The following is a 12348-nucleotide window of genomic DNA, read 5'->3' on the forward strand; positions in this document are numbered from 1 at the left end:
ACATAAATTTGCATATCTCTAATAATTACCCTAAGCGTATAGATGCGGAGGCACCGCACCTAAAGATAATCGAATGATTAAAAAAAAACTTGATTCTCAATTGTTACTTGAAAGAAAATGCAATGTTAAGCCCTCATTGTTAGATGAATTATTTTTCTATATATTTGAATCGAAAAAATTGCATTTTTACTCTTACATAAGACTTCAGAAAAATTGTGTCTTCGCTCTTACATAAGATTTTAACGATATAACAATAATGTTACGCCATGATATCGCAACCGAAAAAGCATTAATGCATGGTTTTTCCTTATTTGAATAATTTTGAGAAGATTGGATATATACTACAGAGATGTTTGAAACTCGAAAGGGACGTATTGATGAGTTTGAATTCATCGAAAATTGGGGATTTTTCTTTCACATTGAGGCCATAAACATGATACGTTTCAGGTTTTAAAAATTGAAACCGATTATAACAAGATAGGTTACAAATTTCAGGTTTGGAGCCCACTTATCCTAAAATTGATCACCGTTCCCTAAGTGTCAAGTTCTTGCTTTGAGTTCAAAGTACGACATTACCTTGGAAAAAAATCGTCCTATTGATTGGCTTGTTAATCTTTCGAGGCAATAGGCGCTTAAACGCTTAATTCTATTAACAGCCTCGTAAAGAATTACTTCATTCAAAAAGCCAAAAGATGGATCGGGTCAACGTCCAGCTAAGAATTTCCCCATCAGGACAGGAAGGCACTCGCCTTTCCGGTTCGTCCTTTAAATTCCCGCTGGGCTCGTGTGCCTAGCGCGGGAAAGATTCTGAATGGAAATGCCGATCCCGCGACTGCTCGTCATTGATCAAGCGCGCCGTCAGGTCAGAAGTCGCCGATCCTCTCGTTCGATGCCGGTGATTTCGCACGCTCACCAAACAATTGCGCTTCTCATGCTCATTCTATCCCGTGATGAATCGAAAGAAAGACTACAGGATCGACGGAGGTTCACCATCTCCCTCTGATGGAGCGGGCTGTTAGGGATTTTGAGTGTACTTCGAGAGGATTCTCCGCAGGTAATGCGTTTCGGCCATGGGTGAACCTACTAATATTCGTCGTCTAGCCGCTGTTTTAGGTACTTTGCAGAACTTGGCATGATCGATCTATTTGTCCGATTGGACACATTTGACTACATCGTGATTCGAAGATTTTCCATTGGACTCTTATTCGGTACGAAGGACACGAAGAGTCTCTAAACAAGGGTTGTCGTGCTAATCTAGAGGCAGATGAAATTTGTGGTTGTGATCAACGTGATTAATGATGTACTATTTGGTTATTAAGGATGGGAAGGGGTAGCTTTGATGGTACCTCAGAAAGTACTGTGTGAAGACTGAATAGTCGAATAACACCTGTACTGGTTAGTTGCATTGTTGGTAGCTACTGGAAATCAAATTCTGCTAAGGACTACATGCGAGATAAAGTGATGCCAGCAATTTTTTTACCATCTGACCAGCGAGGAGATAAAATGATGTTATGGGAGGAGACATGCATGGACTCCATGCGAGATCAAGGATGGATGCTTGGCTTGTGCTGTAAGTTTCAGAAAATTAAAAATGCTGGAGATATGGTACTTATAAATGGCTGTGCTTACTGTGGATAAATTTGATATTAGCATCTTAGACATCCAAAATTTATTTATTTCTTTTTAGTTCTTTGAGATCTCTATACATTCTTTGATATTGCCATAAACTGAGAACAGTAAGAATATTAACAACTCTTTAAGTCGTCTTCATTCGCATCCTCTGATAGCTTGAGTTTCTACCAACAAAGATTGCATGCCTGAGTCATCATTTTTTGCGTCACATAACTCAAATTTGATACTTTTAGTGTCTAATTGATCAGGTTGACACGTGTAACTGGTTTAACCTCTTACGGGACAAAGATGGTTCCTTCCATTCCAAGCCAATATATGGCAACTCTGATGAATATGTGTATTGCTTTGAAGTTTCAGATTATCATTAACAATTCAATTACAGGCTTAGGGAGAATGATTAGCTGGTAGTCAAGGGATCCTCCAATAACTCTGCTTGATAAAAGACAGAGCGATAACTTCACCTAATAGATCGTGCCTAGGTTGCCTCAGCATATTGTGCGTTTTAGCAGCTAGTGCTTTGTTGTTCCAGTCATTGTACTATGGGGGATTAGGACAACAATAATGATAAGGAACTCTCCTTAAAGTAAACTTCTCAAGCCTCTCAAGTATCTGACTCTCCTGTATCTGTTCTCACGTGTAAGACAACTACATTGCTCATTCACTGATCATGTTTTATTGATGTCAAGTCCAAGAATTAACTGAGCTGAGATTAGAGACCCAGATGTTTGCAATATTGTGGAAGGAGACAGATAGAAGTTTCCTCAGAGGATGAGGAGAACCTATTATTGGGCAGCTTCACTAGTTTCTGTTGAGAGTATTTGGCCAATGGGGGCATATTTGTCTATTTTCTTTATTATTTTATGAATAGCAGCAATAAGGGCAATATTGTAAGTCTTGGCCTTTTTTTGGCTTTATTATAAATAGATAGCTTGGGGTCACATTGACCTAACCAAGCATTCGGTTCAGTTTTTTCTCTCAACATGGTATCAGAGCAAGGGCTGAACCGAAACTCTAATCTCTTCTACGCGTAATCGTTCTTCTCTCTCTCTCTCTCTCTCTCTTCTCGCCTCACCACAGTTCCTTCTCACCTTCTTCCTTGCTCTCTTTCACAGCGTAGGGCAGCACTAATGAGGTGATTCTTTGAATCTAGTGTCCGCCCTAAACGTCACCTCTATGAGATAAATTAAAGCTTATTTGCGGTTTGCGAGTTCAATCCATCCTGTGATTTTTTGGATCTTCTTGTTTGAGATTGTTTACGCCTTGCTGCTGGCCCACACAAGTACTCCGGTTCGTGGATCACCATAATTATTTTTTCGGATTCTTTGGGAAATATCAGAATTATCGATTTTTTTTCGGGTTTTCAAAACCTTGGAAGAAATCAATTTTCGCCTTCATTTAATCTGATTTGGCTGTTTTTTGGACGACAACTTCAGCCTACTACCGGAGGATTTCTATCCAATTTTTGGCCTTTTTTTTTTGGCAATCTTTGGTGGTTCGATTGCTCTGTTTACACTTTTCGAGTCAATTTCTAGGACACAATGTCTGACGATTCAATTGTGAGCTCTGGATCTCCAGGAGATGGCCGTATAGATTATATTACTTTTGCTGCAATCCCTGTGAAGCTTGATGGCACAAATTATTTGATATTGTCTCGATCGGCATTCCTGACCATCGCAGGCCGGGGGCTTACAAGAGATATCAACGGCACTTCTGCGAGGCCGACTATATCGGGTATGACTCGGGAAAAGTGGATCTCGAATGACTCTCTGATAATGTCCTTTTTGCTTAACTCGATGCAATCACATATTGCAAAAGGATATTTGCTTTTTGATCTTGCGGCACAAATTTGGTCGGCTACAAGGGACAATTATGGTCAACTCGGGAATGATCCACTAGCGTATGAACTTCGGAAAAGGGTTCATGATACCACTCAAAAGGAGATGATCGCATCTCAATATTATCTTGAGCTTCGGAGTGTATGGCAAGAGCTTGATCATTATGCTGGTTATCACCCAACCAATGATGCGGACGTTTCTGTCTACAAGAGGCATGTAGATAAGATCAGAGTTTATGATTTCTTAGCAGGATTAAATGTTGAATATAATCAGATACGTGTTCAAGTCCTTAGGCCGGTCTTCATTCCCTACTCTGGAGCAGTCCTATGCCCTAGTTCACTCTAAAAAAAGCCATCGGACAGCAATGCTTCATCCCTTTGCTGTCGATCGATCTGCTCTACAAACTAGTAGTGGCACTATTGCCAAATCTAGTTCATCTTTTCGATCTGACACCTCTAAGGAGGTTGTGAAGTGTGACCATTGTCATAGGCCGTATCACACTAAGGCTACCTGCTGGAAGTTACGTGGAAAACATGCAGATTTTGAGGCAAAAAGGGCACAAAGAAAGGAGAAAAACAAGGCAAACCATATTGAAACTGTTCCTATTGCACCTACTACTAATATCGGTTTATCCCGGGAAGAACTTAAGGCATTTCGACGTCTGCTGAAAGCTTCTGCTGCTATAACCTCCTCCACGGTTGCCAATTCGTCTTCTCCTTTTGCTTCAAACCTAGCCACTTCAAGTATCTTCTTTGGGGGGTTTAATACATCTGTTGTTTCCATCCCTTGGATCATTAATGCGGGGGCTACGGATCACATGACATGTTCTTCTAGTCTCTTCCAGCAATGTACTCCTACTTCCGGCAGAGACAAAGTTCACGTAGGCGATGGAACCCTCTCTTCCATTGTTGGAAAAGGGTCTATCAATTGTTTCTCCACTCTTCCATTTTCTTCTGTTTTACATATCCCATCATTCTCTACTAATTTCCTTTCTATCGGTAGCCTGACTCGAGATTTAAAGCGCAAAGTAACATTTTTTTTCCGTCTTATTGTGTTTTCCGGGATCTAGAAACCGAGAAGGAGATCGGATATGGTAGATTGGATGGTGGTCTTTATTTGCTCAAGGATAGTGGGGTTTCCACTTCTACTTTGTCTTCTACGTTTTATCAAGTTAATTCGGCATTGACGGATCTCCATTGGTGGCACTGTAGATTAGGTCATCTCCCTTTAGGAACTTTAGAAAAAGTTTTTCTTAGTCTCGTTTCAGCTTGTAATAAAGATGAGTTTTTTGTGAAGCTTGCGTTTTGGCCAAACAAACTCGATCGATATATCCATTTTCAAATAATAAAAGTTGTTTCCCTTTTCATGTGATTCATATTGATGTGTGGGGTCCTTCCGGACATACTTCTATTTCCGGTCATCGGTGGTTTGTCACTTTTATCGATTGTCATTCTCGTACAACTTGGGTTTATTTGTTGAGACAAAAAAATGACTTTTTTCTTTGTTTTCAAAATTTTCACAAAATGAACCAGACTCAGTTTAATGCCACTTTGAAAATTCTTCGCTGTGACAATGGCACCGAATACACCGAGGGTTAGTTTCAACGATATCTCTCCGATCATGGCATTATTCATCGGACCGGTTGTGTTGATACCCTAGCACAAAATGGCGTTGCCGAAAGAAAGAACCGACATTGGTTAGAGGTAGCTAGGTCTCTTATGTTTGCCCATCATATCCTAGCTCAATATTGGAGTGATGCTATATTAACCGCTGCCTATTTAATAAATCGGATGCCTACAAAATTCTTGATTTTTGCACTCCTGTTGAAGTTTTACAAGGATCATTGACTTTTGTTCTTACCCCAAAATTTTTTTATTGTGTTTGTTATGCTCGTAATACCATCTCTAAGAGTAAGTTGGAACCTCGTGGTCTTCGCTGCATTTTTCTTGGATATTCGGCTACTCAAAAGGGTTATAAGTGTTATTATCCTCCTTCTAGGCGTACCATTGTATTTATGGATGTCGTTTTTCACAAGTCTAATTCTTATTATTCGGCTCCACCTTTTCAGGGGAGTGTCTTAATGTAGAGGTGTTCCCCACTCTGGATGTTCCAGTGAATATTACTTACCCTTCTACTTTGATAGTCTCTGGTGGTTCTCCTCCTCTTTCCCAAGAGGAGAACATTGCAACACAAGAAGAGGATAGTACAATACCACAATGGGAGATAACAAAGCAACCATTTCGGGGGGAGTCTACTCCCACACCTATTAGGCAAACTATTGATAATACTAAGACATTGAAGACTCATTGTCGTAGGGAGCTCACTACCAACAAGCGGGTTAAGACCACGGATACATTGCTTGTTCAATCATCATCTCCGAATCCAGATTCTACTACTTCTTCCGGTAAGGTATCTTCTTCCGATCTTCCTATTGCATTTCAAAAGGGTATTAGAACTTGTACTCAACACCCATATCCCGGTTTGTCTCATATGACTCTTTATCTAGCTTTTATTGTACTTCTGCGTCTTCTCTATCTTACGTTTCCATTCCACAAAATTGGCGAGAAGCTTTGCAGATGAGAAGTGGAATGCAGCATTGGTGGAAGAGATGTATGCTTTGAAGAAAAATAACACGTGGGATCTTGTTGTTCTTCCTCCTAGGAAACAACCGGTAGGATGTAAGTGGGTGTTTGTAGTCAAACAAAAGATTGATGGTACTGTGGATAGATATAAAGCACGGATAGTGGCAAAGAGATTTACTCAAACTTTTGGGATAGACTATCAAGAAACCATTGCTCTTGTTGCCAAGTTGAACACTGTGCAAGTGCTACTTTCATGTGCTATTAACCGGGGATGAGATCTTCAGCAGTTAGATGTGAAAAATGTCTTTCTTCATGTAGAGGTAGAAGAGGAGGTGTATATGGAGATTCCTCCAGGTTTTTCTTGTGACAAAACTCAAGGTAAAGTGTGCAAGCTGAAACGTGCACTTTATGGTTTAAAACAGTCACCTTGAGCCTGATTTGGTAGGTTTTAGAGAGCTATGGTCTCCGTTGGTTATAAACAAAGCAATGCTGATCATACTTTGTTTGTGAAGAAATCAAGTGTTAAAATCACTATTCTCATTGTCTATGTAGATGACATTGTTGTCACAGGAAATGATAGTGATGAAATCAGCCGGTTGAAGAAGTTTCTTGGATAAGAGTTAGAGATAAAAGATCTTGGAAAGCTTTGGTACTTTCTTAGGATTGAAGTTGCCCGATCTTCAAAGGATATCTTTCTATCTCAAAGAAAGTATGTCCTTGATCTTTTGATAGAAGTTGGTTTATTGGGATGTCATTCCTCTAATACACCTATTGAGGCCAATACTTGTCTTCAAGAAAAAGATGGTGATCCTGTGGATAAGGACCGTTATCAACGATTAGTAGGCAAGTTGATTTATTTGTCTCGCACCCGACCCGATATTGCTTTTGCTGTGAGCCTTGTGAGTCGGTTTATGCATTATCCATACTCTACTCATATAAATGTTGTTTTTTGAATCCTTCGGTATTTAAAACCTGCTCCTGGGAAAAGGATTCTTTTATCCCCTCATGATGGCTTGAAGAGTGAAGCTTATACGGATGTTGATTAGGTTGGATCTTCGGATCGGAAGTCTATTTACGGGTATTGCACTTTCTTAGGAGGGAATCTTGTGACTTGGCGCGGTAAAAAGCAAAATGTGGTTTCTCGGTCTAGTGCTAAAGCAGAGTTTCGTGCGATGGCATAGGGAGTTTGTAAGCTATTATGGCTTAAAGGATTACTTGAAGATCTTGGTATATCCGTTCATCTTCCTATGATGCTATATTGTGATAATAAGGCCGCCATTAGTATTGCTCACAATCCTGTTTAGCATGATCGTACCAAACATGTGGAGATTGACAGACACTTTATCAAGGAGAAGTTGGAGAGTGGATTAATTGGCATGCCCTTTGTTCAGTCCGGTGATCAACTTGTTGATGTGTTCACTAAAGGACTAGGGAGTAAATCGTTTCATTCTATTTTAGTCAAGTTGGGCATGTGTGATATTTATACTGCAACTTGAGGGGGAGTGTTGAGAGTATTTGGCCAATGGGGGCATATTTGTCTATTTTCTTTATTATTTTATGAATAGCAGCAATAAGGGCAATATTGTAATTCTTGGCTTTTTTTTTGCTTTATTATAATTAGATAGCTTGGAGTCACCTTGACCTAACCAAGCTTTCGGTTCAATTTTTTCTCTCAACAGTTTCTTACTTCCGGAGCTCCCATTCTGTTCAGAATTCTCACAAGTCCTAAGTTGGACTGAAACTACATCATGAATACTCAAGCCAGATTATTTTTCATTGATTCAGGTTAATTATATATATGACTTAATATGACTTGATGTTGTCGACAACTTCTCTCAATGTCAAGGTTCATCATTGAGTCTTCAAATAACTGTCATAGTGCATTTTTATGGAGCTTTGTACCATGATCACTCTGGTTGCTAAGAATATACTGTCCAACTTCTGTCGGAATCCGAATTCAAGACTTTATCGCGTTTCAACTGAGAAGTAACCAAGTTTATTCTGAATTGTTAGAAGTACAATTTTGTGGCTTGGCCCGCATGGTAGGTTAGCAATGGCCATGTGCAGAATTGTACTTCAAATTCAAATGTATTACAAGTTCTAATGTGAGTTAAAAAGTTCTCTCAATGGGATGCATCTGGTACAATATTAGTTGAGTCCTTCTGAATTGATTGAGATATACTGATAAGAAATATATTGGGGCAGCTATCCACTAGCTTACTTTACTTCTGTGTCACTAAAGGTCTTCTTTTAAAGCACGACATCTTTTGAAGAGAGAGGTCTTCCAGTTTTAGTAAGAGTGTGCCACTTGTTTGTTCCACTTACTCTACAGTATGCCTTGTTGAAAATGTTTTAACCTACACATGGTTGTTTTTTTTCAACTTTTAACAGACCTATATCCATTACTTTCCAGCACCGAACAACCATAGCCATATTCTCTCCTCCAATGGCTTTTACCTAGATGCTAATTTATGAGTAAACATGAAGAACTTACAATCTCAAGCGTTTGAAAAAATTGGCTGATTTAAAAACAGAATTTGAATGGTGCATGAATTTTTTTCCCATTTTTCTTACTTTGAAATGAAGGAATCACCTTGATTGAAGAGCATTTTTTTCCATCTTAGCCGTGTAGTTTCTATAGATTAAAATTTCAATTCAGAGTAGCATGAGTTGATCGCTTGCCCCAACTCTGCTGACTAATGAAGACATAGCTTCTGAAGCCAAAGTGGTGGCTAAAGCTTGGCCACCGGATATCTCTAGCTCAAGCTCAGCCATTGTAACTTACCTTTTGGCTTTATGTTTGCATTTCTTCTTCCATGATCTTTCCTTTTCTTGTTTCCTTTGTGGTTGGGTTTTGGGGAGAGATCCTTGTTAAGTAATTCATATAAGACACTTGTACATGTATATTAAGGAATGATCATATAGAGAAATAAACTGCAAGACTAATATTCATAAACACATTGTTTACACTGATTCCACACACAAACTAGTCATCACTAGATACCTCGTTTCCTTTTCCTGTCTTGTTGAGAAGTAAAAACACACATTGCAAGGGGCATAGAGTGGCTGCAGTAGTTTCTGGGTCACTAAGAGCCCTAGAGGCATGAGATACCCACCCTCGCTGTAAATGTTGCAGCCTCCTTGGGGATGCAGTACATATGAACAAATGATAAAGAATGAATATTTGGTTAACCAGTTATGTAAGCTCCTTCATGCTCATAATCAGGAATAAACTGATCGATGGGGAAAAAGATCTTGGGTTCTTCGTTAATCTGCCAGAGAGAGTCGGAGCCGTATTCCCTTGTCGGTGAAGCCATGAGAGGACAAGAGAAATTGCAGCTTTCTTCACTGTAGCCATTATAAACAGGTATTATTCCATCACCGTCTGACAAAGCAATTTCTTTCCATATGTCATCGAATGAATAGGCATTTTCACTTTTCCCCTGTTCTTCAATATTCTTTCCAGTTGAAGTTGACTTATCACCAGGACCTCCTGTATCGTAGAAGCTCTCTTTTCCAGTCTCTTGAGTCATTAATGAATCCACTGTGGGGTTGTTCGATGGGGAAGAAGAGATATTTGAAGAAGATGATGATGGGGATGGTGCACGTTTCCTTTCTTGAGCTTTTTTCCTCATATGAGTCCTCCAATAGTTCTTTATCTCATTGTCCGTTCGCCCTGGTAGCTTGCGAGCAATTCTTGACCATCTGCATGTAATAATTCCTTGTGAATTAGGCCAACAAAGGCAGATTATATGGAAAGACTACTAAATAGCAGAAGAACTTATCTACTTAAATGCTGCCTATTAAGATTCTGATAAAAATGATCTGATTAACAGAGTAAACTAACCTATTTCCCCATTTGGAATGAAGATCAAGCACCAGTCTCTCTTCTTGAGGTGTCATCTTCCCTCGTTTTAGGCCAGGATGCAGGTAATTAACCCAGCGTAGCCTGCAGCTTTTTCCTGTTCTATTCAATCCTACAAGGAGGCTGGGCAGTTAGAAGTAGCTCCTTCCAAAAAACCCCCGAGCTTTAAAACGAACATACCTAGTACTGTCTCCCGCCACCTTCAAACCTGAAACTTTTGCTATAAAATCCCATCGGCGATCTCCAAACAGTCCAACAAAGCAGACCAGTTGGAAATCTTCTTGTTCTGTCCATGGACCCTTTCGCGCTTCTTCTTGCACCATTTTCAATTCCTCTATAACTCTTTGATCTCTCCTGAAAGGAAACTCAAAGCCACCTACTTACTAGAACTTGAAGACCTATGCGTACTCTTGCAATTTATATATATGCCAGTGCCTGTCGTTGAATGGCCATTTGATAACTCCTTATCATTATGAAAAGATCACTTTTCTGTACCACCATACATATGGTGGACACATGCTCATCTCTTGATGGGGACCTTAGGGATATGACATCAGCCATTACGTTGAAATAACCAAAGTAGACATGGATCTGTAGATGTAACTTTCAACAAGGTTCTCTTTGAGATAATGCAAATCACAATGGTATAATCTAGAATGTCACTGATGAAGTTGTGTGAACGATTGTTCTTCATGTTTTCTGTTTCTGAGAATATATAATCCTCAAGTCACTACTTGTACTTGTTAGGAGGATCATTTGATCCTACGTGAGTTGTTGATATTTACTCGAAAGAGGAGGTTAGCTAAGAAGTGTTATTTCAAAGTTTAAAGTGCTACAGTGGATCCATTCACATAAAATACAGTGTCAGTAGTAATGTATTATTTTTTTCCATTTTCTTGGCAAAAGAGTGCAATAATTGATTTCAGGACACGACGTGGGCTCATAACTAACTGGACCACAGCGAAGTCACCTCTCACAAGATGTCCATCCATTCTGAAGTGTGGAAAAATTGATGGTTTATCCCTTGCATTCTTAAAGGCCATAGTAGAAGGTGAATGAACGAAAAGGAAAGACAGAAAGGAAAAAGGGAAGATTTGAAAACCAGGGATAGGGGAGGAACCTTTAGATTGTATGTAAAGTGACTTTTGACTCTATAAAAAATAAGGAGGTGGACTAAGAATTTGTTCTACAAATATTAGGTTCAAGAGCTTGCTAGACTAATTTCCTACATGCACAGCCAGATTAAGAGGGCTGTTTCCTGATTTGAGTCGTCTTTGTGGATTTAAGTAATTCATATAGGCCATTTCAAATCTATTTGATTTGACCATGTTCTCTGTTACAATGGCTATTATCATAACAAGCCATTTCTCAGACTAAATAGGCAAGCTGTTGACAGGGATCTGGTTGTTCTCCCTCGCCTACTTGCTATGGCCTTCCAAAGCTGTCAATTTCTCATCAGAGTATGAATGCTTGGAGATCCACTTCAACCTTGGAACACCTGCAAAATTGGCGTTTTATTTGATCTAACTTCTTCCATCTGCTTTGGGATACCTCATTTGTATTAAAGAGCCATGCCTCCAAGAAAAAGGAAACATCGGCCATAAGCTAGATCTACCCGCCAATCTGCAACTCTGAAGGATGAGTAGATGCTAATTCTCAAGATTTTTTTCTCCACTGTTCAAGCTGTCAAAGGTTAGATTTCTCGTGTTTCTAAAAATTATCTGTTTCTCTTATCTAACTTAAAATATTGTAGTTGTCTTTGATCTAATTATAGCGATTACTTGGTTTTGCAGGTCACTGTCTCTTCCTTGCAATGGTGAGAAATTGAACTATATATACATCGGTTGGCCAGATACCTCTCACGTTTGCTGCAGGAACAGAACTCCGCTGTTTCCGTGTCATACTATAAAATGACAGGTAATTGCAGTGCCACAAATCCATTGAACTTCTGCTACTTTCTTATCTTCAGTGATGTGATTCCTCTATATGGCTAAAGCAGGACTTAGTTACTGCAGCACTAGTGGTGCTTAGTTACTGTGCCACTAGGAATAATATGATAATATATCTGCGCAAAGTGGGATGTGATATCATATGCTCCAATTAAAACTAAGAGCAATTTATTCGTGGCCTTGTGTTAATGATATCCAGCATGAATATGACCTATGCGATATGGAGCATCTGTGTCGAAAATGAGTGGCTCGGTGACTTCTGGATTTAGGAACTCTTATAGTGGAGGAGGCGGTCTAATCTCGAAGATTAGACGTAAAGATATACCACTATGACGTGGATGCCAATAATTTATGGCCACTCCACTCTCTCTCTCTCCCTCTCTCAATAATATGTAATTGTATAATTTATACCCAGTGAGGAAGGGCAAAGAGCTTTCCTACTGAAGGTTGAATGAAGATTTAGTGGAGAGTCAGTGGGTACGCAC

At 39.5% G+C, this 12348-nt stretch overlaps 1 protein-coding gene across 2 annotated transcripts; it reads right to left on the reverse strand.

The window, feature by feature from the left end:
• Positions 1–8973: 8973 nt before the first annotated feature.
• LOC115745927 (transcription factor MYB59) lies at positions 8974–10602 on the reverse strand. Of its 2 annotated transcripts, XM_048280964.1 has the most exons (4): positions 10123–10602; positions 9897–10026; positions 9505–9754; positions 8974–9416 (listed from the first exon to the last, which is right to left on the reverse strand). In XM_048280964.1, exons 1-4 carry the CDS (start codon positions 10235–10237, stop codon positions 9246–9248), a joined length of 666 nt encoding a protein of 221 aa, XP_048136921.1. In that variant the 5' UTR covers positions 10238–10602; the 3' UTR covers positions 8974–9245. The 2 variants fall into 2 exon arrangements, with proteins under 2 accessions (XP_048136921.1, XP_030537413.1); XM_030681553.2 differs by having other exon boundaries at positions 8974–9754; positions 10123–10583.
• Between the last annotated feature and the right edge of the window lie 1746 nt (positions 10603–12348).

This window comes from Rhodamnia argentea, chromosome 6, assembly GCF_020921035.1.
Source record: "Rhodamnia argentea isolate NSW1041297 chromosome 6, ASM2092103v1, whole genome shotgun sequence".
In the NCBI taxonomy this organism is placed as follows: Eukaryota; Viridiplantae; Streptophyta; class Magnoliopsida; order Myrtales; family Myrtaceae; genus Rhodamnia; species Rhodamnia argentea.

Excerpts from the sequence above, each read along its gene's own strand:
- LOC115745927 (XM_030681553.2), bottom strand. The coding sequence starts at position 10,237 with ATGGTGCAAGAAGAAGCGCGAAAGGGTCCATGGACAGAACAAGAAGAT. Across the intron at positions 10,027-10,122 it reads TTTTATAGCAAAAGTTTCAG|GATTGAATAGAACAGGAAAA; the intron begins GTTTGAAGGTGG and ends GCCTCCTTGTAG. Across the intron at positions 9,755-9,896 it reads CATTCCAAATGGGGAAATAG|ATGGTCAAGAATTGCTCGCA; the intron begins GTTAGTTTACTC and ends TATTACATGCAG.